Source organism: Eublepharis macularius, chromosome 11 (assembly GCF_028583425.1).
Source record: "Eublepharis macularius isolate TG4126 chromosome 11, MPM_Emac_v1.0, whole genome shotgun sequence".
NCBI lineage: Eukaryota > Metazoa > Chordata > Lepidosauria > Squamata > Eublepharidae > Eublepharis > Eublepharis macularius.
This window is the reverse complement of record NC_072800.1, coordinates 56,417,654-56,444,548: the sequence shown is the minus strand read 5'-3', so window position 1 is coordinate 56,444,548 and position 26,895 is coordinate 56,417,654. Positions and strand designations below refer to the sequence as shown.

Here is a 26,895-nt window from a genome sequence, read left to right as displayed (position 1 = left end):
CTAAGAAAATGCTAGCAATCACAAAAGGCCCAGGAGAACAAAAGTGTCTGTGATACCTAAATCAAAAAGAGTCCAGTAGCACCTTTAAGACTAACCAACTTTATTGTAGCATAAGCTTTTGAGAATCACAGTTCTCTTCGTCAGATGCATGGAGGGCAAGAAGATACCTAAAGCTCTAAAGAATAGGTGCCAAGCAAAAGGATTTCTTAACTAGAAATATTTTTTCTACCAAAATGGGACCGAGTTCAAGGAACTTTGCATACAGAGTTTGTGTTCCATGAAGTGGGGATTTAAAAAAATCCAGTTGCACGCATCCAGTCAACCAGAATACTTCCTTATTAAGAGTAAAATGTTTGATCTAGTGGTGTCATATTCCATGTGGGTCAAGTACAAGCAATTTTTGGTTTTCCAGCTGATGAACATGCTAATGAAACTCAAGGAAGTAAGAACGAAGCAAGCTAGCTGTAATCAGTTTATGCTAACAAACCTGTGCATACTTATTTGATAACCCCTACTGAACTTGTTGAGAGTAACTTCTAATGAAACATGAAGTCTTCAGATATAATAATCAATATATTTAATTTCCAGCATGGCCAAATCTGTGGATTCTTAAATCCAGAGACTGGAACCACAAAAAAAAAAAAAGATAGATCTTCTACAAACCTGAAAAATGCCCTAAGATTACCCCCATTACAGGTTTTTGGTTTTTTTTTGAAAACCCTGTGAAATAATAGAAGCAGCACCTGAGGCTTTAGGAAATGAATTCTGTCAGTGGTGCCTCTGGGGCTTGCTAGGCAACTACAACAGTATCACCAGCTTTCAAGCCTTGATTTCTCTCAGGGCCAAGCTACAAGTGATGAATGACACAGGTTGGACACTTGTCAGCTTCCCTCAAGTTTTGATGGGAAATGTAGGCATCCTAGTCTTGCAGCTTGGCTCTCTGACTGCTGTCCAATGGACTTTTCAACCTTCACTTGTCCAACATTCCACCAAGCTGCCTACATTTCCCATCAAAACTTGAGGGAAGCTGACAAGTGTCCAACCTGTATCATTCGTCACTTGTAGTTTGGCCCTCAGTAAAAAGCAGGGGGAGGAGTCAGGGTACTTTCCAGGGCTGTTTTGGCCTTTGAAGGAGAACTTACCAGGGCTAGAAACCACTGGGTGACTTGCTTCAACATGACTTGAATGGCTTATTCAGCCTGGCTGCTTGCTGCTGTTCAATGTAGCCACCCCATGAAAGCCGTGTGGTGCAGTGGTTAGAGTATCAGATTAGTGTATGGGACACCCAAATTAAAATCTCTGCTCTACCTTTTAAGCTTCCTGGGTGACCTTGGGCCAGTCATGCTCTCTTAGCCTAATCTGTCTCACAGATTTGTTGTGGAGATAAAATGCAGGACAGGAGAATGAAGACAGGTCCTTTGGGTCCCCAGTGGGGACAAAAGTGGGGGTAAATTAAGCAAATTAATATTAAATAAAGCTGAAGACTGGGAGGGGCAGATGAAAGAAAGGTGTGTTGGTGAGCGGGGAGGAAAGAAGGAAGCAGGCAAAGAAGAGAAGATATGGGGCTGCCAGAAGGAAAGAGGAAGTAGTGTGGGGAAGGGGAAAATGAAGTGGGGAAGGGGAAAATGAAGTCTTGTGAGTTCCTAGGTTGTACACTTATAAAGTAATCAAGCAGGAGAGTCTTATAGAATTGTGTTTAGGTCATGAAGGGGGTCACATTAGGTAGATTAATAGCTGTCCTCTTCATATGCACATGCCCTGTAATTCTGGTAACGCCATCAAATATCTAATCCTTAACATGCCTGACCCATACAGATCCAGAGGGGAAGAAGGGAGGGGATGCAGTTTCCTCTCCCCTGTGAGTTCCTTGTGGGTCCCCTATTTATTATTATTATTTATTCGATTTGTAATCTGCTCTTCCCGCCAAGCAGGCTCAGAGCAGCTAACATGCATAGAGTCAATATAGTGAAAATATATCCGTTAAAATAACATTATATAAAATATAAGAACAGCATTTAAAACTGGTAGCAATACAGCAACCTTCTCCAGCAGCATTATAATGCAACTCACATCTCGTCATCATGAGTCCCGTGTGTCAGATGACAACAGAATGTTGGAATGTAAATCAGAACTCAAAGTGATAGTAAAGCTTTATGGATCTAAATATAGGTGTAGGTTCTCCTTGCATACCCTCTTCAGTTCCAAACAGAAAGCCCCATATGTACCGCTACAGATATGTGCTGAGAATGCATTAATTGCTCTGAAGCTGGGCATGTGGCAATGAGTGTAAGAACGATGCCTATTCCAGCCTATTCCAGTTTATTCCTCCAGACTGTTCTGTTACAGCTTTTCCATTACTTAATTAATTTCATGAGATGCTCCATCAAAATGGCCATAGCTTGTTCTGGAATTATGGTTTCAACTTCCAAGCAAGGTTGTTTGGTGAAAGTCATGCTGCTGAATGGTTGCCTAGGCTTGGAGGTTCGACTCTTTTAGGGCAGCCCCTGTTTTTGCTGTATAACATGGATGGAGCCCTTGAAACATGTCGGCTGAGAACAGGGCCCTTTCTACAGAGATACTCAGTTCATGCAACAATATACAGTCACTTGTTTTTGACCTTGGTTGTACTCTTCCCCCACTTCCTTTTTTTTTTTTTTGGTAACCCAGAAAAGATTTATGGAAAGTTAATTTGCAATTTTTGATTTGCATTCAGGCAGAAGAGGACACCAGCTGAAGATAAAGTTTTCTTTGTGGATTGATACCTGACTGCCTGAACTGGATAAGCTGGAATATGCTTTTATTATATCTATAAATAGTAAAACCTGTCCAGGCTGCAGCTGAATTTGGGATTCTTTCTTTACTAACAATAATAATGGCCTAGAGAGAGAACTCCCCTAGTTTGTGAGTAGATATTTACTTTGCTCATAAATAAAATCTCAAACATTCCAAAATGAGGTATGCCACAAGAATAATGAGATTAAAAACCACTTTTTCCCACTTTTTCCACTTTTTTCTGGGGACGGGAGGGGAGGGAATCACACTTCCAGTCAACTTATAGGTTCAGAAATAACAGATGTTTGCAATTCAGCAAATAGGTGCTAAATTATTAGAAGCTTAATGGCTTGGGAAGGAATATAAGAGGACAAAATGAAACAAGAAAAGCAAGCAGAAAATTCAGAAGTGAATTGCAAAACAGTGTAGTAGTCAAGCGGAGATAGGGCAGCGGTAGAGAGAAAGTAGCTAATGCCAGATGACAATGGTCAGAGATAGCTGAGAAATTAGACCAAGGCCATTTCCACACGTCTTACCAGCCTATGGAACATCGTACGAAAGACTCGGAAGACAGCATCTTCTCGTGCGAAATTGTGCCAGGAAGATGCTGTTATCCAGGAGTTTTGTGCGAAATCATGCAAAACTCCTGGATAACAGCGTCTTCCGGGTGTGATTTTGAGCGAGAAGAAGCTGTCTTCCGGGTCTTTTGTGCAATGTTCTGCAGGCAGGTAAGACGTGTGGAAATGGCCCAAATTTCTCCAGTTCACTTCTCTGTGAAGACTATTAATTATTGACTAGAAGGTCCAATATTGTAATAGAACTAGTTTCTCTGCAGTCATTCCAGTATTTCTGTACTATCGGGACAAACATAAGCAGAGTTACACTCCTCTGAGTCAATTGACTTCAGTGGATTAAGAAGGGTGTAATTCTGTTTATGATGGCACACTCAATCTAATCCACAAAACTTTTTTTAATTGTATAGGATGCAAGTCAATTTGGTGGAAGCCACCATGATGTATTATTGCAATAAACTTGTTTTAATCTAGACATTCAGAGCATAATCACCAGTGGTAACGCTTCTAAATTGTTTATGAAAACATACTGAATAAAATGTACACAGCTTTACTAGACAATATATATGATGCATAATAAATATACATGAGCATATTAATACTCTTGGAAAAAATATACAATCAGCGCAAATAATTTAAAAAAAAAACAGTCACAAGATTACTTCTTTTATTTGAAAAACGTTTCCAAATCTTTCCCTGTCATCTGTGTTCCTTTTATTTGTTTGCCATCACCTTTTAAGTTTATATAGTATAAAACTATACTATATGACGAGGGCTTGGAATGCCTGCTTTACCTATGTAAAGAGATACTATAAAAGTGTTGCAAATCTACATTATGTATCTTCACAAGGAAACTCACCTTGTAAAGCTGCCCTGGAACTTGCTGTCACTTGGGGACATAGGGAGCAGAATAAACTGTATTGAAAATTACGTTTTTTCATACACTTACAAAGCAACCATCAGTTTATTTTGTCCGTTGGCTATAGTCTTGAGAACTGCTGCAGCAGCAAAAAGCTGTACAAGTGCTATCCCATGGATTTAAATGCTCTTTCTGTGAGATTAAGCATAGGGATACATATGCATTATCTCGTTGCTTGATGTGGCCTGCCTGTACTTCCACAGTAGGCATTTGCAAGTTAGTTCAGCCGATGTACGTAGGGATTGAGAATAGTGGACTAGAATGTATTTAGGTACCATTTCATAGATCTTCCTTTTATACCTTATTACACGCGTGCTGATATATGAAATGTTTTTATAAGAGCAGCCACTTATGAATATTGGTTTAGATCCCAAGTGTTCATTGCACTTCTTTATGTGCACTGGGGTGGGTATCACAGATTTTTGCTGACTATTCTTTGGGTGCAGCCCCCACCACGTTGGTTGCTGCTGCAGAGCTTTACCTGATGCCCAGCAGCTATGGAGGGGAAGGGTGTGTGTGGGGCTTCAATGGAAAGTCCTAGAATATGTCTGGGACACCATTTGTGATTCTTTGGATCCAGTGTAGAGATGGTGAACTTTGTTCCTTAATAGACACAAGCAGGGGAACAGTTTCTTTTCAGCTTGTGATTTTCCTAGGTTGAGAAAGTCTTGCAAAACAATGGTGTGGCATTTTGTTCCCTTTATGAAGCTTCTTCTGGTGGAGAAAACCTCCCTCTGATGGAGTAAGAACATACTCAAGGGGGAGGTAGTTGTCTTTAGTTGGCAGAAGGTTTTTGGATGCAATCCAGAGTTTTGTCTCTCATCATGGCCTCTCTTTGCCATGAATTTTCTTCAAGTGTTCAACCACAACTTTAACGGAACAATCCTTAGCAGGTCTAAACAGAAGTAAGTTGCATTTTATTCAGTTGAGCTTACTTCCAGGAAAGTGTCCCTAGGATTGCAGCCTCGTCGTTGCCCAATGATTGTGTTGCTCAAGTTTTTCTTGATCAGCTTAATTAAAAGATGAATAGATGATTAGGAAGAGAATGAAATCTTAGTTAAAAAGTCATTTAAGGAGGAGGCATTCACCATGATCCAGAGATGCTGGGCATGGCATGCCCCATTTATTCCAATAAACGGAGCAAATCCACATTCAAAAGCAAATTATGTTAAGCTCTCCTCCATCCATTGGAATAAATGGGGAAGCTTTTGCATTCTAGGTATGCCTTACAGGTTTATTAAAAAGTCATTATATTCACTGTGTGCATTAGAGTATATAAAAACAACCATTGGTTTGGAATGCCTGACTGCAGTTCTGAAATCAGAGAGATTACTAGAAATTACTCAGGAATAAGTAAATGTTGGGAAAATGTTGCACTGATCAAAACATGCGACAAGTACATTGCTTTGGAGAGCAATGACATTTTTAAGTAACATGTATTCCTGGTAATTATTTCTATACAGGAAGAGAACGAAGGAACATCTGTTTCTTTTATTAACTTCTGCTTCAGCTAAGACCCCAACATTTTCTGCATGCTATTCTGAAAACTGTTAGCAGTCCATATGAGGTTAGACTCTGGGACATTGCACACTTTTAGTAAAACTGTCCTGTATTAATTCTGCTGAATAAAGAGATCTGTATTTTTGTTCCAGGAGATCTACCAGTGGTGTGGCGCCACATGCAATAAATACGAGCGCCTGAAAGCTACTCAGGTGGCTGTGGGAATTCGAGACAATGAACGGAATGGAAGAGCCCAGTTGATTGTTGTGGATGAAGGCAGCGAGCCAAAAGAGCTCATCAAGGTATTGTGCATTTTCTTACTATATAAAGCAGCGATTAGCTACACAGCATAGTCTAGCAGCCATAATGCCTTGGGCTTTGGCTGCGGAGCTCATGGAAATAAGACAGGATGGGGCCTGTCTGTTGTGTAGGTGAAGAAGTGTTGGAACAGGAAGTGTTGGCAATGTGAGCAGCACATCAGGTTCTCAAGGCATGTTTCTGCTATAGTCGGGCAGTCCCTTTCCCAGGGAACTGTCAACCTGACGGTGGGGCTAGGGATCTCTTAAAGACAATTCTCAGCACTGGCACCAAACAACAATACAAGGATCATTGTGTGTGTGTGGGGGGGGAACCAAGTGCAGATGTATCTGGGTTTTGGCTGACTTGTTGCAGGTTATAGCATTCCTGCGCCCACATAGTTTGTGCTTTCTGTTCTAAGATGAGAGTAGAGACTGACTTATATGCAGCTCCTGTAAAAAGAATATATTGTTGTTCCTTTAAGAAAAATTATCTGTTGTAGAAATACCCTGGTATGGCACTTGAGATATGTTCCCAGAGTTATCTTTGGGATTTGCCTAGAATGGGAGCACATATACTGGTTGGTGTGCTTGGGAACATCTAAGCAATCTTGCAGCTTTATCAGCTAAGGGATGAGACAGGAAGAGAAGCCAGATCTGTACACAGAGTTGGTAGACATTGTCCATCCATCTGTTCATTTGGAAGATGGTCAACAGAAGGTATTGTTTCAGGGAGGAATAACTTTTGAAGCCCCAAAGCCATCAACTGCTTGCCAAGAGGTGTGACAGTTTAAGTCAAAGAAGGTACATCTGATGTATTGTCGAAGGCTTTCACGGCCGGAGAACGATGGTTGTTGGGGGGTTTTCCGGGCTGTATTGCCGTGGTCTTGGCATTGTAGTTCCTGACGTTTCGCCAGCAGCTGTGGCTGGCATCTTCAGAGGTGTAGCACCAAAAGATAGAGATCTCTCAGTGTCACAGTGTGAAAAAGATGTAGGTCATTTGTATCTACTCAGGAGGGGTGGGGTTGAGCTGAGTCATTCTGTAAGAGTTTCCCAGGGTGTGGAATGCTAATGGCGGGAGGCTTCACTGAATCCTGAGGAGGTTCTTTTGCATATGGATTGGTGCTTGATGTGCTAATCTTCTCTGCAGGGCTATTGTCGGGTGTGGAGTGTTTTGTTGGCCTGGTGTTTTTCAGAACTGGAGCCCATGCTCTGTTCATTCTTAAGGTTTCTTCTTTCCTGTTGAAGTTTTGCTTATGCTTGTGAATTTCAATGGCTTCCCTGTGCAGTCTGACAAAGTAGTTGGAAGTGTTGTCCAGTATTTTGGTGTCCTGGAATAAGATACTGTGCCCTGTTTGAGTTAGGCTATGTTCAGCCACTGCTGATTTTTCAGGCTGTCCAAGTCTGCAGTGTCTTTCATGTTCTTTTATCCTTGTCTGGATGCTACGCTTTGTGGTCCCGATGTAAACTTGTCCACAGCTGCAGGGTATACGGTATACTCCTGCAGAGGTGAGGGGGTCTCTGCTGTCTTTTGCTGATCGTAGCATCTGTTGTATAGGATAATGAAAACATTAGTGGATCGTGCAAGACGGATATGTGAGCCGCGCTTTCTCAATGAGGAAATTAATCATCTAAACCACGCACTTCAGGCAAATGGCTACTCCAGAAATGAAATCCGAAGAGCAATCAAACCCAGGATGAATCAAACAACCAAGGAAAAACAGTCACCTACAGGAAAAGTGTTTTTGCCATATATCAAAGGAATTACTGATCAGATGGGAAAGCTTATGGAAAAGCATAACCTTCAAGCAGTATTCAGACCCACCCGAAAAATACAACAGATGCTACGATCAGCAAAAGACAGCAGAGACCCCCTCACCTCTGCAGGAGTATACCGTATACCCTGCAGCTGTGGACAAGTTTACATCGGGACCACAAAGCGTAGCATCCAGACAAGGATAAAAGAACATGAAAGACACTGCAGACTTGGACAGCCTGAAAAATCAGCAGTGGCTGAACATAGCCTAACTCAAACAGGGCACAGTATCTTATTCCAGGACACCAAAATACTGGACAACACTTCCAACTACTTTGTCAGACTGCACAGGGAAGCCATTGAAATTCACAAGCATAAGCAAAACTTCAACAGGAAAGAAGAAACCTTAAGAATGAACAGAGCATGGGCTCCAGTTCTGAAAAACACCAGGCCAACAAAACACTCCACACCCGACAATAGCCCTGCAGAGAAGATTAGCACATCAAGCACCAATCCATATGCAAAAGAACCTCCTCAGGATTCAGTGAAGCCTCCCGCCATTAGCATTCCACACCCTGGGAAACTCTTACAGAATGACTCAGCTCAACCCCACCCCTCCTGAGTAGATACAAATGACCTACATCTTTTTCACACTGTGACACTGAGAGATCTCTATCTTTTGGTGCTACACCTCTGAAGATGCCAGCCACAGCTGCTGGCGAAACGTCAGGAACTACAATGCCAAGACCACGGCAATACAGCCCGGAAAACCCCCAACAACCAAGGTACATCTGTTTCACCTCTGTGACATCCTGGGCAGGTAAGGGTACATCAAATTGACGGGAATCCATAATCAAACAGCCAAAGGTAATCAATATTCTTTCCTTTATTTCAATTATATGCAAGCCCTAACCTCCCCAGACAACAGCACTGGGAGTTCTCAGGGAATCAGACCCAACAGGGGCCATGAGGCCTGGCAGGGTTGTAGCTCTGAGATTTCAGTGGAAGAACCTGGGTCCAGCTCTTCTGTCTCCTCTCCTTAAGAGAGGAGTCTGGAGACCAAATCCTATGAGGAAAGGTCGAAAAAGATGGGTATGTTTAGCTGAGGAGACAACTGAGAGGTGGTATGATAGCCATCTTAACATATTTGAAGGGCTGTCATAGGAGATGGAGCGGAGTTGTTTTCTGTTGCTCCAGATAGTCAGACCCAAACCCGTTGGTTAAAATTAAACCAGAAGAGCTTTTGGCTAAACTTTAGGAAGAAGTTCTTGATGGTTATAGTGGTTTTTCAATGGAATGCTTTCTCTGGAGGTAGTGGGATCACTTTCTTTGGAGATTTTTAAGCAGAGGCTAGATGGCCACTTGTCAGCAATGCTGATTGTATGACTCAGTATGAACTTAGGCAGATCGTGAAGGGGAGGGCAGGAAGGAATGAGCTGGTACTTGGCACTCATGGCTGTTTCGTGTATGCTGAAGTTAATGACAATCACCATCTTGGGGTCAGGAAGGAATTTCCCTCCAGGTCAGACTGGCCAGGGATCCTGGAGGGTTTTTGTCTTTCTCTGGACATTGAGCAAGAGTTACTAGGGGAATGGGTGTGTGTGTGTGCATCTGTGAATTTCCTGCATATGCAAGAGATTGGACTAGATGATCCTTTTGGGGGGGGGAGGGTGTCACCTCCAGCTCTGATTCTATGATTGATCACTTATTCCCTAGGGAAGTAGAGCAGAATAGCTGCCATGGCAGCAGCTTGGGCATGTCCTGAAGCTGGGGATAAAAGAAGTGACATTTCATCTCCTGGGCATGTTGACCTTAGGTAGGGCACTACCTGAGGCATAAGGTGGCTAGGTATCCTGCTCTGGCATGAGACCTCTCACCTGCAGCCTTCATTCCCTCCTGCTGCTCGGTAGGGTGATGGGAGAGTTTGGCATTGCTCTGAATCCACAGCATCACTTACGGCATAAATCTGAAAATGATGCAAATCATGTCAGGATGACACTCTAGGATGCCCCTGAAACTCTGTGGTAAATTCAAAGAGTTTCAGGAAATCCTAGGGTATCACCCTGATGGGATGATGTCTCTTCTGGGTTCATGCAAGAAGTGACGTTACAGCCGCGCCAGTTAATGAGTCCCTGCATTCCAAAGCTCCTGCCTGCTGCCAGTGCTGTGCTGGCAACCCTACCTAGGCATGACTCAAGGGATGATCAGCTGCCTCCCTGCATCTAAAAATGAGCTGGTACCGAGAGCCCTGTCTAGTCGCACAGCCTTTCTGAAGTGCCTGTGCATGGGGCTTTGTCTTAGGGCGAGCTGCCAAAAATGCGAGGGTCAGTGTCAGTTATCCCCCCCCCCGACTATTTATTTTAAGATACCTACTTTGAATAAACTTGTTACCAGAGGATTAAGAGGTACACACGTAAAACATGTTCACACAGGTTAGTTTTGACATGTGTACGGGATCTTTAAGGTACGTATAAACAAGCATTCTTGGATGCCGGATGTCAGAAAGGAAGAGGAGGCATTTCTGTGTCTACTCTGACACAGATATGCATTTTTGTTAACAGATTTTTCTTTCATGGGCCATACTCCTGGACCCACCAAAAGCAACAGGGCTGTGCCTCCAGTCTTGCCAAGTCACTAGGGTCAGATCTGACTTTGATGAATATCATGACATCCCTGTAGAACTGAAAATTGATAGGAAATTGTGGATAATTTTGAACTATTGATGTCATTTTTAGAAGAAGAAAAAGTCCAGTTTAGCCATCTATGTAGTTGTTTGGAAATTTAATAGGAAAGGATTTATTGCTCATTAACACTGTGTAATTTTGTTTTTGTTTTAAATTGTTGGAAAAAAATCACTAGTTGAGGTCTGGATTCAGGTCACATTATTAGCTGCCTGCACAAATTATAACGGTTACAAATTCCATTGGGGTGTGTTGTTAATAATTGATAGCCTTTTAAATTGCTTTGTCTATTTATAATGGAAAATAACTTGAATACGTAAACCAAGTGAGTTTGCTCAAACTGTTTGGAATATTAATTTTGGTTTGGGCAGATTTCTGTTCACATTATCTACCTAATAAAGTGCTAATGGAGTGTATATGAGAGAATTGTTGCTGGTGACATTTACACCTCTGTTTTTGTGAGGTCCATTGTGGCTAATAATTGCTAAAACAACGAAGTACAGATGTTGTGTCTTCAGGCATGTGAGCCATGCATGATTCATTGACGCCTGAGCTGTGAGGGAGGAACAAAAGGGCTGTAGCGCAGTTTGTGTAATTTAGCTGGACAAAAAGGTTCTTTGCCGTTGTAGACACTGCTGGTTTCTTTTTTCTTTAGTTACTCATACAGTACTATCCTAAGTAGAGTTACACTTTTCTGCATCCGTTGAAGTCAAACAGAGCACAGTTTGTACGTTCATCTGGAGGTGGTGCTAAAAATTGCACTGGGTAAGAGTAGCACCCGTCTAGCAAGACTCCGAGCTTGAATCAGCCACTTGGAGTATATAACTTCAATACTGTGTTAAGTGCACTGGTTACTATTTGCTACTGAGCCCAGTTTAAAGTGTTGGTTATTACTTTTAAAGCCTTTCATGGCCTTGGGCCTTCATATTTATTGAATCTCATCTCCTGGTATACTCCCATGCATCAGCTATGCTCTTCAGACCGGCTTCTCCTTATGGTGCTCCTCCTTAGGACTGGCTGTCTAGCAACAGGCTTTTTCTAGGTCCAGTCCTTTGGAATAGCTTGCTAGGGTAGGTTTAGAGAGTGCAGTAGGAGTAGGATTACAGAGTTAAGGCATGACATACCATAATGCAGAAAGTGAATTGCAAAAGTAGTGGAATAATGCAGTAGTAGAAAAGTAGTAGATAATGCAGTAGAAGAAAAGTGAAGCATACGATATACATTGCATATTTGCAAAAAACAACAACTTGTTCTCTTATACTTGATGTTAGTTTTCTGTTATTTCCTGCCTCTGTGTGTGTGTGTGTGTGTATACACACCCATCTGCACTCACACAATCACATTAGCTGGTGACCTAGAGCCAAGCTGCAAGACCAGGACGCCTACATTTCCCATCAGAACTTGAGGGAAGCTGACAAGCGTCCAACCTGTGTCAGGCATCACTTGTATCTTGGCCCATAGCTTCACCACCCCACAGTTTATAGCTTGTTTAGCTGACACGTGCTTCCCTGGTTGGGTGTTGAAGTTCTTGTTCATTTTTTAGTTATAGGTTAAATACCTCACAATCTGTTTGATGCAGTTTGGTGTAGTGGTTAAAAGCAGTGGAACTCTAATCTAGAGAACTGCCCTTTGATCCACGTGATGACATCACTTCTTGGAAGTGACATCATCACGCATGCCAGGAGTGCATGTGCACTGTGCGCACATACAAAGAAAGAAACTGAAGTCGCCACAGGGTAAGTGCCAGGGTCCCAGTCTCCCGCCCGGGGACTCACGGGACCTGGCAACCCTATAAACTGCTCTGTTGTCCTGAAGGGCAGTCTATAAATCGAATATTATTATTATTATTAATCACAAGAGCTAATGGTAGCTTGTCAGTTGCTTGGATGGAAAAGTGTTGTGTCCAGTAACACAGAATGGATGTGAAGTTTCCCACTTCTGGCAACTATTGGCTATATTTGTATGGTATGAACCCATATCATGCATATAGGCCAAAGCTGAAATATACAGACACTCTTGGGCAGGAAAATCTTTAAATGAATTTGATGTTTCCCTTCACTGTTTTTGTATCTTACACTGTGCAAACTCACAACAGAATGTGCAAACCTCACAAGGTTGTTGTGAAGATAAAGTATAAGAGAACTGAATGATATAAGCCTCTGAGTCCCCATTGGGGAGGGAGAAAGATAAGATATAAATGAAATAAACAAATACATATATATGAATGGCTGTAGATTATTTTCCTGATATAGGCAACCAATATGTTCATTTCCTTTCTTCACACATGAATATGTAGAGAAATTGAAAGCAGCCAAAAAGAAGAAATGAAGGCTGTGAGTTTTCTTCACCAAAAATAGTCCCCTTACAGCAAGGGCTTCCAAGAATTGTGTCAATTTGTTATGACTAGTATGACTAGTCATAGTCATGACTAGTTATAGTCATGACTAGTCATGACTAGTTATAGTCATGACTAGTTATGACTAGTATTTGTTATGACTAGTATGACTAGAAAAAGTATCCATACAGTGCCATCCTAAGAGCACTTTTCTGGGGGTGAACCCCATGAAATAAAATGGGGCTTACCTCTGAAGAGACCTGCTTAGTTTTATTCCCACAGTTACCCACGAGATCTCTCAGGTTCTTTTTTTTCACTTGCTTGCTTGAATCTATCCAAGCTAGTACACTCCTGTTTACAGCTGGAGAGGTTTTAAGTCTGTGAATATAACACTGGAATACAACCCCCTTTGAACTATTTTCTGGAAGAATGTCTCTAAAGAGGGACAGAATAAACACGGATGATAAACTCCCCACTCCCACCCCATGGTCTTAGGCAGGATTTTATTTTGCAGTACGTAGTATTACCTTTAAAAATATAGATTCCCCCACCCTTTATTTAGTTTTGGAAAACAGAGCCTTGTGCTTCGCAACAAACAGTGTTTTTCGTTGATGTTGGCGCTCTTTCAAAGTCAGAAGGAACTTCCTTATAGACTCCATCCAGCTCTAAAGGTCAAGCAGCACATTCCCTTGTTAACTTGCTGATAAGATGAAAGCCAGATGCAGATTGGCAAGGAGTTAACAAAAGCCACATGGCAAGCTTTGGTGGACTGGCTTTTAGGAATGGGCTACACAGCCAGTGTTATCATTTTAGCCCTGGGCTCACAGTGCAATCCTAAAAAGAGTTAGAGCAGTCTAAGCCCATTGATTTAAATGGGCTTAGGCTGGAGTAACTCTGTTTACCAAGCAGATAACCAAGAGGTGGATTTGAATCTCTTTCAATCAGTTGTTCCCTTTTTGGCAAGAAGCAAAACATATTAAAGTTTTTAGGAAGAATATAAACTGTCACATATCTTTCTGTTATACAGCACCTCTTGCTGCTTTCATAGACTTTAGGAAACAAGTCTGAGCATCTCTGTGAATGTTTTGCTCTGAAGGCTCCTGAGAAAAGAATGAGTGCTTCTTGTTATGTATTTGGACAAGTTCTTTTTAAAAAATATGTAAGTTCATTGTTGACTCTGCTTCCAACATACTGTTCAGCATAAGTACTGTCACTGGCGGCATTCTTGAATTTATACTTCTTAATTATTAACTCTGGGGAAATTATTTAGTTGTTTACTCGACAATATCTCTCAGGTTGTGTCAGTGCAGATATGTCAGAGCAAAACAGTTCGACAAGTATTCCTTCTCCTCCCCCTTCCAACAAATTGCATAACTAGATGCAACACGGTAATATAACTGGAAACAAATTGCTCTTCTGGAAAACAGCATGGCTTTTCTCCAAGTCTTTTAAGAATCCAGAGGCTGAGGAAGGAATAATGTTTAGCTGTTTGTGATCACAGCTCTGCCCTGGTTGTCTGTTTTCTTTTTTGTTTTTGCAGACTTCATGTTAAAGAACAGTAAGCTACATTTCAACTCATGTTTTGTCATTGACTGAGTTGCTGTAGCATTATGGCTGTGAGTGAGATGTGTACTAAGACAACTCCAGTTTGAATCCTGCCTGTATCATGAATTCACTGGGTGGCCTTAGTCAAACCATGCACTCTGAGCCACTACCACAGGGTGAAGCTACAAGTGACGAATGACACTTGAACGGCAAGTGTATTTCTCCCTGTTCACTTGCGCTCCACTCAATCAACTTGCTGTTCAAGTGTCATTCGTCACTTGTAGTTTGGCCCTCAGTCTGCAATCTGGGAGTGATAACAGCCACCTACTCTGAAGGGTTGCTGTACAGATCAGAACAAACTAACAATGCTTTCTTTCAACACTAAAATACCATGCACATGCTAAGTATTGTTCTTTGAATCAAGTTGGTAACCAGTGTTTCCCGTTCAACTCTGAATGTAATGCCATCTTTCTAGCAGACGTGTTAGTTCAGGGACATAGGACTGAATGACAACATAGATATGTGGAGGTACTTCCAAGAACACCCCATTTCTCTGCAGCTGAGTCTGGTTAACTAGGCAGTGGGGAATGAGTCCATAAATACACAGAGATCTTTCAGAAGTCTTGCCAAATTATCAATTCTGAATCCTTGATTCAGCACCTCATTCTTAGGTCTGGTTTAGAATTTTTATGTGGGGGCTTCAACCTTTTACCTTTCTCCTGTTACCGCCAACCCCCCCCCCCCCAGTCTTTCTCTCATAGCAGTACATTAAACTATTTCACCTCAGGAAGGTAGCAGTTGGAATCAACATGGCTCCCATTTTCAGTAAATCTCCATCTCTTGACTCAAGCAGCAGCAACAATGTGTAGTGGTTAGATCATTGGACTAGGAACTTGGAGACCCAGATTTGAATCTGTAGTCTACCATGAAGATTGTCTGACTTACTTCATAGGACTGCCAAGGAGGATAAAATGAAATAGAGAGAACTGTGCTCCTTGGAAGGAAGGGTGAGATAAAAATATACTAAATAAATAAAATAAACCTCAGGCATATCAGTTCCCGCCCTTCTCTGTTCTTTTCTCATTCCATATCTAACTTCTTCAATGCCACTTCCCAAAAAAGTAAGTGGTCTGTTTCACGTGGTAAAACTGAGAAAGAAAAAAGAAGGCACAAAGCTCCCTTCCTCCACGGTCCACGTGTAGTGTTGCTGTGCAGAGAAGGAAATGCTGTACTGGAACTCTGCTTTGCAAAGAAGACTTCCCATGGTTGATACAACAGCAGGAAAGCAGTGAAAATGTGCCCTGTCTCCAGAAGCATCTTGCACTCTTGTTATTGCTTTCAACTTTCGGACCATACTACGACTGTGCTGTTGAAAAACCAGTGTGTATGGTTGCCAGCTGGCCAGGAGAAAAAAAATGTTTTTCACGTGAAGAACAGGGTAATTGAAGCTTCTCATGGCATGGAGGCAAATAACTTGACCTGGTATTTGCTGCAGGTCAAACTTATATTAAAGAGGCAGCTGGAGGGACCATTTTAAAAGGTGGCAAACTTCAGTAGAGTTTGGGACCAGGACTGGGGAGGGCCCATCTCTGCCTCTCAGCATAACCCCACCCCAAGTTCCCTGGAGGAAGGGTAGGATTAAAAATGTGAGTTAGTAAAAATGTGAGTTAGTGCAGAACTGAGCAATCCAGACGAGAGTGCAAAAGGCCTTGTATCTTGTATGAAGGCCATTGCTTACAAGAGCTTTTGGAGCCATCAAAATTGTTTGGTAGAAACCTGGATGTGCCACCAATTTGCATTTCTAACTGTTGAAGTTTAATTCCTGTCAAAGAAAGGAAGTGTCACTTGTCCAAAGCAAGAGGTCATGAAATACACAGCGTGTCAAGAAGTTTGCAATATATGTTACCGTTGCAAGGCTGTCTCTCCTTCTAAAAACAAATAAGGCCCTTTGGCTTCTTCACATCATTGTATTCATGAGCAGATAAAGTTGCTAGGTTGTATCCTTGCATTAGAAAGTGCTGACAGAGCACAGGAGTGGAAATGACTCATGGCTGCCTGGTCTGAATAGGAGACACACGCTTTATTGCATTGCCTTTGCATTGTAAACACATTGCAGTGCACACATGTGGCAATAGTAAAAGGAAGACTACTAAATTCTCTCTGTGTGTGTGTGTGTGTGAGAGAGAGAGAGGGAGGGAGGAAGGAAGGGAGAGAGAGAACTTTGATTGGAACCCTTTGTGTATAAATAGCTTGTTCTTGCTTATATCGTATCAGAGAATCTGGGGCTTGTCTGGGAACCCCATATAGCCTAGCTAAGAAAATTAGTTACCTACTCTGGCTGCTGCCCTTTCTACAACTGCCACCTCTAACCATTTCCCTGTCTCTCACTGTCCATATACTTCTTCCCTGTTAAGTCCTCAGATGTCTTCACAGTATGACAGGCTGTGCATATTCAATACATATGTATGTGCCCTCAAGTTGCAACCAACTTACGGTGACCCCAGCAAGGGGCTTTCAAGGCAAATGAGAAGTAGATTTGATTAGCTACCACCTGCATCTTCAGAGTCCTCTTGCTCGTCTTCCATCCAAGTACTGACCCCGCTTACCTTCTGAGATCTGATGAGATTGGACTTTACCATCTCGCCTTCCCTCCTGTGCATATCCAATAGGGCTTCCCAAATCTGTGCCTCTCATGAGAGTTCAGGAAGCCCTACTTGGCAGGTGTGGCTTGAGTCTTTAAAGATATCTCAGGAATAACAAGGAGGGAAAGACCACTGGCTACTCCAGCTGCTGAGTTGGGGGAAAGCAGGAACAAGATGTTGGCATCCAACAAACTTGCTACCTGATACCACTGCCACACCTTCTCTTACCTCATTGTACAGCCACAGTTTTCAGAGCAGTCTTCAGGCATGGATGGTTGTAGCAATATGCAACATTGGCCCCTATGATTGGCTGGCAGTATGTAGCCTCTTGATTGGCTGGACTTGAAATAAATATTAGAAGCTTGGCCTTCTATCCCTGCTTGGTCCTCACAGGTGAGTTACTTCTCTCTACTGTACTCTAGACTCCCTGGTTGCCAGTTTCACTTGCTTCTGGTTCTAGATCATGCCCACAGCTCTAGTTTCAGTACTCAAGGTTCCTGGGCTAGAGAATGCTTGTTCTTAGCCTGGATGTAGAAGAAGCTTTGCGTGGCCCTGGCCTCCTCTAACACAGAGGACAGAAATTTTAATGATCTCTTCTAGGCAATCTAGGGAAATTAAAGTTGTCTCATCTAGAGTTTTCAGTCCTTCGCCCAGGAAAATAAGCTCCTACCTGAGTTTTTTTTTACAGCACGATAGTTATGCAGATTGCAGAAGATGTTTACCAAACAACCCATAGGAGGGTTTTCAGTGCATGTATTTGCAAGAGTGTTTTGAATTTTCTCCAAATTGGGATCATTTCCCCCCTTCAAAAACCTTATGAAAAAAAATTTCTTCACTCCTGTGGGGAATCAAAATGGGAAGTAAAAAAATAAGATACTAAACTAGCACTGCAATCCTGTGCAGAGTTTCTAAAGTAACTCTGTATAGGATTGCATGGTTAAACTATCTAGGTCAGCTAGTTAAAATGGTTAAAAATTAAAATCATTAAAATTTCTAGGTCTCAGTATTCTCAGAGTTGATAAAGAGAAAATCATCCTCCCTGTCTTTATTAGAGATCCTTTATTAGAGATCCTCAGGATCCACTTCTCACACTTTCTGATTACATAGAACGTGACACAATGGGGGTATTTACTTATGTTTAATTGTTTAATTAGTTTGAGTCTTTTCAATACAATAATAATCAAGTTAATCTACAATAAACATTTACATCCTTACTTTAGGCTTACATCTATGGTAAGCCTTCCACTTAGTGTCTCTGAAAAGTAAACAAGAAGTTGATTTTTTTTTTTACACATGCTGGTTTGAATAAGGAAAATCCACATAGAACCGAGATCTAGCAGCTCCAGTCTTTCACTGTGTTGGATCAATATACTGCACTCTAAGACTGAATCATAAAGCACAGGAAAGTTGAAAGGTGGGTTGTCAGTCAACCTTGCTGTGAGGCCATCAGTTCATTAAGGAACCACCCAGTACAAGTGCATTTCTGTTTTTCACATGTTCACACTAATAGAGTGAGAAGGGAAGCGTTCTTGACTGTGCAGAAGACCTTCTGCTGACTGTTTGGAGATTCAGGGTCAGGACCAGATGGCAGGCTCCTGCTCCTCTGTGTAGACATTTTGCACACACATGTAAAAATGCCTACAGAAGACTGACGTTTCTGCTCATAACAGTGGGCTAACAAATTAATTTCCTGTGTTCAGCCGCCTTTAAGAAATAACACGTGTCCATTCAATTCAAGGGTTTGAGTATTTATTATTTGGCCCTGGCATCTACTGGAGTGTGACTGATATTAGCCCTTGATTTTGTGTGTATTCCTTGGGGCCCTTGAAGATGATGAATGCACCTGTATTTAAAAGTGGATGGGTTCCTCCAAGTTTGGTCAGAAATTTCAGTCTACACTGAGGGTCTCTCTACACCAGATGAATTACACGAGGATGCTCAAGCGAAGGGAGATGCCAGTTCAGTGTAGTGGTTAAGAGTGCGGCACTTTAATCTGGAGAACCAGGTTTGATTTCCCACTCCTCCACTTAAAGTCAACTGGGTGACCTTGGGCTAGTCACATCTCTCTGGAGCTCTCTGAGCCCCACCCACCTTACAGGGTGATTGTCATGAGGATAATAATAACATACTTTGCAGACTGCTCTGAGTGGGCATTAAGTTGTCCTGAAGGGTGATATATAAATCGAATGTTATTATGATTATGTTATTAATGTTAACCAGGAAGCTGAGTTTTAGAAGACAGATCAGAAGGCTCTGTCAGTTTCACCTCTTTGGAGTCTGCAAAGATCCTTCCTCAGAGGGTTTATTTCCTCTTCACCTCTCCAAAGGGGAGGTGAAATTGACAGAGCCTTCAGGGAAGTGAAGATGAAATAAACAAACCCTCTGAAGAGCAATCTTTGCTGACTCTAGAGAGGTGAACTACCCTTCTTGGCTAACATTCTGTCTCTCTTCACTTGAGTGTCCTTGTGCAATTCATCTCATATAGAGAGACTCTGAGAAGAGCAAGAGAGGAAGCGTATGAGCCCAAGGCCCCCTGTTAGGATTCTACGGGCTAACTAATGAGAAAATGGGCCCCAAGTATCAAATTTACACTGAGAAGAAGTGTGGAAAGGTGATGGTGAAACAGTGAGAATAATGAACAATGCTGATCGCTTTAGAGATAGTTTTGTGATTTCTGAACATTTTTTCTGCTGTTGAAGAAACATCTCTCATTAGAGTCAACAGATGGTTGCAAAAAATAATACCAGACACACTTGATAAGAAATGTGTTGACTCTGTGGGGACCAGTGGGCTTGGCCAAACAGCTCACCAAGCAGGAGGCAGAAAAAGAGGCAGGCCCAAAGTGTTACTGCTGCTGTGTGTACTTCATGCCACTGGCAGGTGGGTTCCCCCTCAAGACGGGCAGGTTAGTGATTGTGAGGTTTTGAACAAAGACAGGGATGGGCCCCCCACATCTCATTTATTCCCACCCAACTCACTGATTTTATCCTACCTCACAAGGTAATTGTGAGGATAAAATGGATTAGTGTTTAAGCCACTAATTGTGGAGAGGAGTAAATGAAGTAAATAAATATTCACACCATGAAGATGCATAGGCCAAAGTGACCACTCCTATATACAGGGCTGGTGCGCCAATAGAGGACAGGTAGAGGTGGCCTCAGGTGCGAGGGCCCTGGAGAGGCGCCAGAGGGGGTGTCGGGGGCAGAGGTGCGCGCCGCGGAGCTAGCGTGGCTGGCCCGTAGCTGCTGCAGCCAGCCACCCCGTGCCACTGCTGCCGCCACCGCCACATGCCCCCAGCCGGGCGCAGCAGCCACGAGCCGCTGCCGGGGTGGCGTGCAGAGCACGGAGCAGCCTCTGCCCGCCACCCCAGCCATCCGCTGGCAAATGCCCCGGCTTGCGCTGCGCGATGATGTCATTGCGCAGTCTGTGGTGCACATGCGCTGTGCGCGCGGGGGGGGGGGGTTGCCACAGGCGCCAGAGACCCTGGTGCCGGCAGTGCCTATATACCACCCTTGTTGCCTCTAGAGTCAGGGCAGCTGGGACTTTGGGTCTGGCTGTCCCAGATGAGATCCAGAAAAGGCAGCCAGCTTGGAGGTGGTGAGTGATAGTCTCTATACACGAGATGCAGTACACGAGGATGCTCAAGTGAAGGGAGATGCAATGTTAGCTGGGAATCGTAGTGAAAAAAGATTGGGAAGGGGAAATTGACAGCCTTCAGGGAGGCAGCGAGGAAATAAACAAACCCTTCTGGGCAGCGCTGTTGCCCTGCCGCTCAAGAGAGGTGAAAATTATAGAGCCTTCCTATCTGCCTCCCCCACCCCCAGCTTTCATCAGCTTTACTGCTCTATAAAGAGCCAGAGTTCGTTCCTTGGAGGGTTTGTTTACTTCTTCTCTGTCTTCCTGACTGAGAGGTGAAATTAACATAGCCTTTGGGGAAGAGAAGGAGAAATTAACAAGGGAGGAGGAAACGTAAGAGTTTAAAAGATGGAGCCGAAGGCTTCATCAGTTTCATCTCTCTACAATAGAAACTGAAGAAGTGAGCTGTGGCTCACAAAATCTCCTACCCTACCACTAATTTTTTCAGTCTTATAGGTGCTACTGGACTCTTGCTGTTTTCCACCTCTCTACAAAGAGCTGGAGTTTGTTCCTCAGAGAGTTTGTCTCTTCCCCAAGGCTACAATACTTTCACCTTCCAGTTGGAGAGGCAAAGAAGAAATAAACAAACCCTCCGAGGAGCCAACTCCAGCTCTTTGTAGAGAGGTAAAACTGATGAAGTCTTTGGCTCCATCTTTTAAACACCTACATTTCCCAGCTAACATTGCATCTCTCTTCACTTGAGCATTCTTGTGTAAGAGGGTTATCTGGAGAGACTCTGAGGCAGGTCAGGCAAAGCAGCTCCCCAAATAAGAAGGAGAAACAAAAACACAAATGAGCAAAAATTAACTTCCCCCCTTGAAGCACAGGGGAGAGCCAGAAGGCCAGTCCTCGACACATAACAGTGTGACTACTTCTTTCAGGGAGGGGAAGAAGCTACTCTGCTGTTTGACAAGGGGGAGCGTCATCATCTTCTTCTCCAGCTCAGGGAATGATGGAACTGCTAGCACCAGCTACAGTTTGCCTTCCATCAGCCAATTTATTTCCTGGATACAAAGCACAAATATTGGCTGGTTCCGTTCAAAACCAGACTCCTGGAAACCGCACATCTCATTCCAGTTGTAGAGAATTCCTTGAAGTTTCAACAGGTGTATATGAGTTGTTGTTGAGATACTGTGAGGAATATGTTTTAAACTGATATAACTTGGAACTATTACTGCTCTGTTTGTGACAGAGACAGATTTGGCTTCTGTTATGGTCTCTTTTGAGTGTTTGTGTATTTAGGTTGCTATTTTTTTAGTTGGGGTGCCTGCAGTGTGAGATTGCAGCGCTTCTTCAGAGGTCTAAATATGAGTTTAAGTGACTTGCTTAATGGTTGTTGTGGGTTTTCCGGGCTGCATTGCCGTGGTCTTGGCATTGTAGTTCCTGACGTTTCGCCAGCAGCTGTGGCTGGCATCTTCAGAGGTGTAGCACCAAAAGACAGAGATCTCTCAGTGTCACAGTGTGGAAAAGATGTTGGCAGGTCATTTGTATCTACTCAGGAGGGGTGGGGTTGAGCTGAGTCATCCTGTAAGAGTTTCCCAGGGTGTGGAATGCTAATGGCGGGAGGCTTCACTGTATCCTGAGGAGGTTCTTTTGCATATGGATTGGTGCTTGATGTGCTAATCTTCTCTGCAGGGCTATTGTCGAGTATAGAGTGTTTTGTTAGCCTGGTGTTTTTCAGAACTGGAAACCATGCTCTGTTCATTCTTAAGGTTTCTTCTTTCCTGTTGAAGTTTTGCTTATGCTTGTGAATTTCAATGGCTTCCCTGTGCAGTCTGACAAAGTAGTTGGAAGTGTTGTCCAGTATTTTGGTGTCCTGGAATAAGATACTGTGCCCTGTTTGAGTTAGGCTATGTTCAGCCACTGCTGATTTTTCAGGTTGTCCAAGTCTGCAGTGTCTTTCATGTTCTTTTATTCTTGTCTGGATGCTACGCTTTGTGGCCATCCCTCCTGAGTAGATATAAATGACCTGCCAACATCTTTTCCACACTGTGACACTGAGAGATCTCTGTCTTTTGGTGCTACACCTCTGAAGATGCCAGCCACAGCTGCTGGCGAAACGTCAGGAACTACAATGCCAAGACCATGGCAATACAGCCTGGAAAACCCACAACAACCATCGTTCTCCGGCTGTGAAAGCCTTCGACAATACATTGACTTGCTTAATGTTGTCTCGAATGAAAATTATTGCAAAGCACAACGTTAATCATATAGTTCAGGAGAGGCTCTCAAATGAATGGATGCAAATGCTCTGTAATTTCTTCGGCATGCTGAGACATCCCTTTATTAGGTGTTTAATCTGCTTTTTAAAGTAATTACCAGAGTGTTTTTTTGGAAATGTGTACCATGAAATTACAGTGTAGTAAATTTGCACATTAGAATCTACTCATCCATGATGTGTGGTCTTCTCCTTGGCAGTTTAACTACTCACAAGGTTAGAGTGTTTCACTGTGATCCTGTGCCAAGTTACTGTAGTCTAAACCCATTGAAGTCATTGGGTTTAGATTAGAGTAACTCTGCCTAGGATCACAGTGTTAGGTACTTACCAATTACTTTCAAACTCTTACCTTACAATTATAAAAATGATTTCTTTTTCATGGGTTATTATGCAGCTGCTGTAATTCACTTAAGGAGAGTGAACTAGAAAAGCATTGCTGGTTACATCTTTTGCACGTCAGATATGGGAAGCAAAAACAGAGACAGTTGGCAGGTTGCAGCAAGAACCACCCCAGGGCTTAGAATGTCCCTATACCTTTTTTCAGGCCCCTACCAAAAGCCTTATGTCATCTGTATGGCTGGATGCCTAGATTCTTTAATTGAGAGCCAGTTTGGTGTGAGAGCCAGTTTGGTGTAGTGGTTAAGAGCGCGGGACTCTAATCTGGAGAACTGGGTTTGATTCCCCACTCCTCCACTTGAAGCCAGCTGGGTGACCTTGGGTCAGTCACAGCTCTCTGAAGCTCTCTCAGCCCCACCCACCCCACAGGGTGTTTTGTTGTAGGGAAAATAATAACATACTTTGTAAACCGCTCTGAGTGGGCATTAAGTTGTCCTGAAGGGTGGTATATAAATTGAATGTTGTTGTTAATATTATTATTGATAAACAGCCATACACTATGTGACTGCCTATATAAAGGCTCCTTAGATGAGTATACAGTTTTAGTTACCATATATTTGTATTATTCCCACTGCATTCTCTTTGCATATTACGGAGCACACAGATTGGGTTTCGGTCCCCACCCTTGTTCAGATGTGACACAATCACATGTGAGTTGTAGGGTCTCTTCAGTTCCTGGTTAGGATTGGGGCTATTCAGTTCAGTAAGGTTTAATTGTATATGGCCAAAGGCCATCACAATACAAAGTTAAGAACAATAAAAATAGAAATCTGTCTTACAAGCATAAAATACAGTTATTAAAATAATAAAATAAAATACAATTAAAATGGGACCTTAATAAATACCAGATAGTTATGAAAAAGTTAGGTTTCTGAGGAAACAATCTTGGTCCTAATCTTTTTTGCAGCTATGGCAAACAGGGATATTCTGCTAGTGACAAATGAATCAGTATCGGATAAAAAAAAAAACTAATTTGTCAATATCAGAGGTAAAGTTATGCTCCACTAACAAGTTAGCAAGAAATTTAGCTCTAGCCTCTGCATACATGGGACAAAATAAAGTGTAATGTAGAAGATCCTCAGGAACTGAGGCACCACATATGCAGAGATGGAGAGCCATTGGGGTTTGACGGTATCTTCCTGTAAGTAAAGCTGTCGGCATTGTTTGAAAGTTCAGGGAGGTAAATGATTTTCTGAGATTTTGGGATGTGATATTCACTAAATAAGGAGATCTAACATGATCTCTTTTGATCAGTTTAAACCAGGGGGAAGATCTGGACTGGGAAATTGTAAGACTATTCAAAAGAGCATCACACCTGTAGACCCAATTTCGTAAGTTGGGTTTCTGCAAACTATGCAAAACTGAATTATTCAACAGGACTTTTTACTCAGATAGGGAAGCTGTACTTTAAGGAAGTGGTCTCAAAGAGATCCATCAGTAGAGGGACAGTGACTGTAGAGTTTACTACTATGTACTGTCTGTTGTTGTGGATATGATCCTTCTGGGTGGTTTCTATGTTGTTCAGTATGTCAGTCTTAGACTTGCTTATATTCTGTTTCAGCGTTTCTTCAACTCTGTGTTGGATTTCTGCTGGTTTAAATCTTTGCAAATTTACATTTATATACTCTGTTACATTGTCTATTGAAGTATCTTTGAAATTGACTGCATTGATTCACACTGTGTAATCTGCCTTGAGTCTCAGTGAGAAAGGTGGACTATAAATAACATAAATAATTAACAACAACAATAATAAATAATAATAAAGAGGTGCTGGTACTCATATATGTGGTTGCACTGATTTCCTGCTCAGAATTTGGGAGAATCTCCTATAAGGTGCTGTGACCCAGTTTGTACTGCCACATGCACACAAAAAAAGCCCTGTTCTCGACAACACTGAGGCACTCAAGATCAAGATACGCTGCACATAGAAAAACAACAGGAGGTAATTCACAAGGGTTTTGTCTTATTAAAAGTTACAGTAGATGAAGATTCTGCATGCATGAAATGAAGATCAATTTATAGTGACTTACGTCATTGAAAATGATAGCTTGTTCTCTGCTGTTTTTGTTTTGTGCTATCACTCAGCTGTATGGACATGTTCATGGGATGTTTGCAGCCTTTCTAGCTGATTCCCTGCAGAAAGTATAGCTGTTCTCTCTAATGTAAATAGCTGTCAGTTTTTTTACGCACAATTTCCGTGTCTGTTTTCTACAAATAGTTCCAAGGAGCTTTAAACTAATCCTCTGATGATTCGTTTCCATTTTCTTGTTATGCTGAGCCAATATTCAGACTCAAATATGAAACTTATTGTCTCGCGGCATCCAGGAACAACTTGCAAAAATCTCATGGTCAGGATGTCATGTTCTGTTGGGAGAATTTTTGAAGACAATACAGTCATGATGATGAGATTAATTGTTGTGGTAGGGTGTTTGTGTGAATGAGTTTCCATTCTCATAACCGGCTCTGCTCATGCCAGCTGCAGTTTCGAGGCAGTCTTTCTTGGCTTTCAATCATGGTGTTGGATAGGGGTGTGCACCTGAAAAATATTCAGACTTCCCGCTTCAGGTTTACCCAAAGTGGGAAAAAGTTTTGGAAAAAATCCCCAAATCCGAAGCGGCATGCTGCTTCGGATTTGGGTTTCTAAGTCGGTTCAGTATGCTCCATAAAGATTTGGAGCATACTGAAGTGACAGAGGAGGGGAAGGCCCACCCCACCCTTTAACTCCATTCCTCACCCCACCCCACTTACCTGGTCAGGCTCCAGCTGCCAATGCCACGCTGGCCAGCTGGCCGTCGAAGGCCTCCCCTGCTGCCGCACAGCCGCGGCCGGCATGGCTGGCCGGCAGAGAAGGCCTTCCCTGCCGCCATTGCCGTGCTGCCAAGGCCGGTGTGGCTGGCTGGCAGAGAGGGACTTCTCTGCCGCCGTCGCCACGCAGCCGGCACAGCTGGCCGGCAGAGAGGGCTGCTGCTGCCGCCGGAGGCCATCGAGGAGGCGGGAGGGTCTCCTCCTCCAGCCGGTGCCAGGTAAGTGGGGGTGGGGAGGTAAGGATGGGGAATGGAAAAGTTTAAAGGACCCTGCTGCTTGTGAAAGGGCCCTTTAAACGTAACCCCCGGGCCCCCCAAAGCTTCCCGGAGCATTACAAATGCTTTGGGAAGCTTTGATTCGGTATGCATGCTGGCCCCGAGTCAGAAATACTGAAGATTTCCAAATCGGAAAAAGGAAGAAGGAGGTCCTCTCTTACCACTGAAAAATGGGCTAGGAATTTGATTTTCTACATATTCATGAAATTACTCTTTTTAAAAGTGTAAGGAATTGACCTAATTTTAGCTCTAAAGAATTCTAAGGAAGTCTGATTCGGTTTCATTTTCTCAGCCATGCCGGACGCTCCTCTCGGCTGGTCCGGGAGGAAACGACCGGGCACCCTGACCGGGCGGCTGATCCGCAAGGATTAGCCCCCAGGACTCCCAGGGAGGGAGCCAGGGTCTGGGACGCTGCGGGAAGAACTCCCCGAAATCAATGCGGGGGGGGGAATTGCCCGTTTGTCCCTATGGAGGCCGGCAGACGTGCGCGGCGCCTTGAGTGCCGCCGGGCAACGAGAAACGGCAAATAAAAGAAACAGGCGGAAGC

At 43.0% G+C, this 26,895-nt stretch overlaps 1 protein-coding gene across 2 annotated transcripts in view; it reads left to right on the top strand.

Moving 5' to 3' along the window:
* Positions 1 to 26,895, top strand: part of SCIN (scinderin) — a 74,129-nt gene that overhangs the window by 10,939 nt on the left and 36,295 nt on the right. For both annotated transcript variants that reach the window (XM_054990891.1, XM_054990890.1), the window contains exon 4: positions 5,916 to 6,065. In XM_054990891.1, coding sequence (XP_054846866.1) covers positions 5,916 to 6,065 — 150 coding nt within the window. The remainder of the gene's footprint in view (positions 1 to 5,915; positions 6,066 to 26,895) is intronic.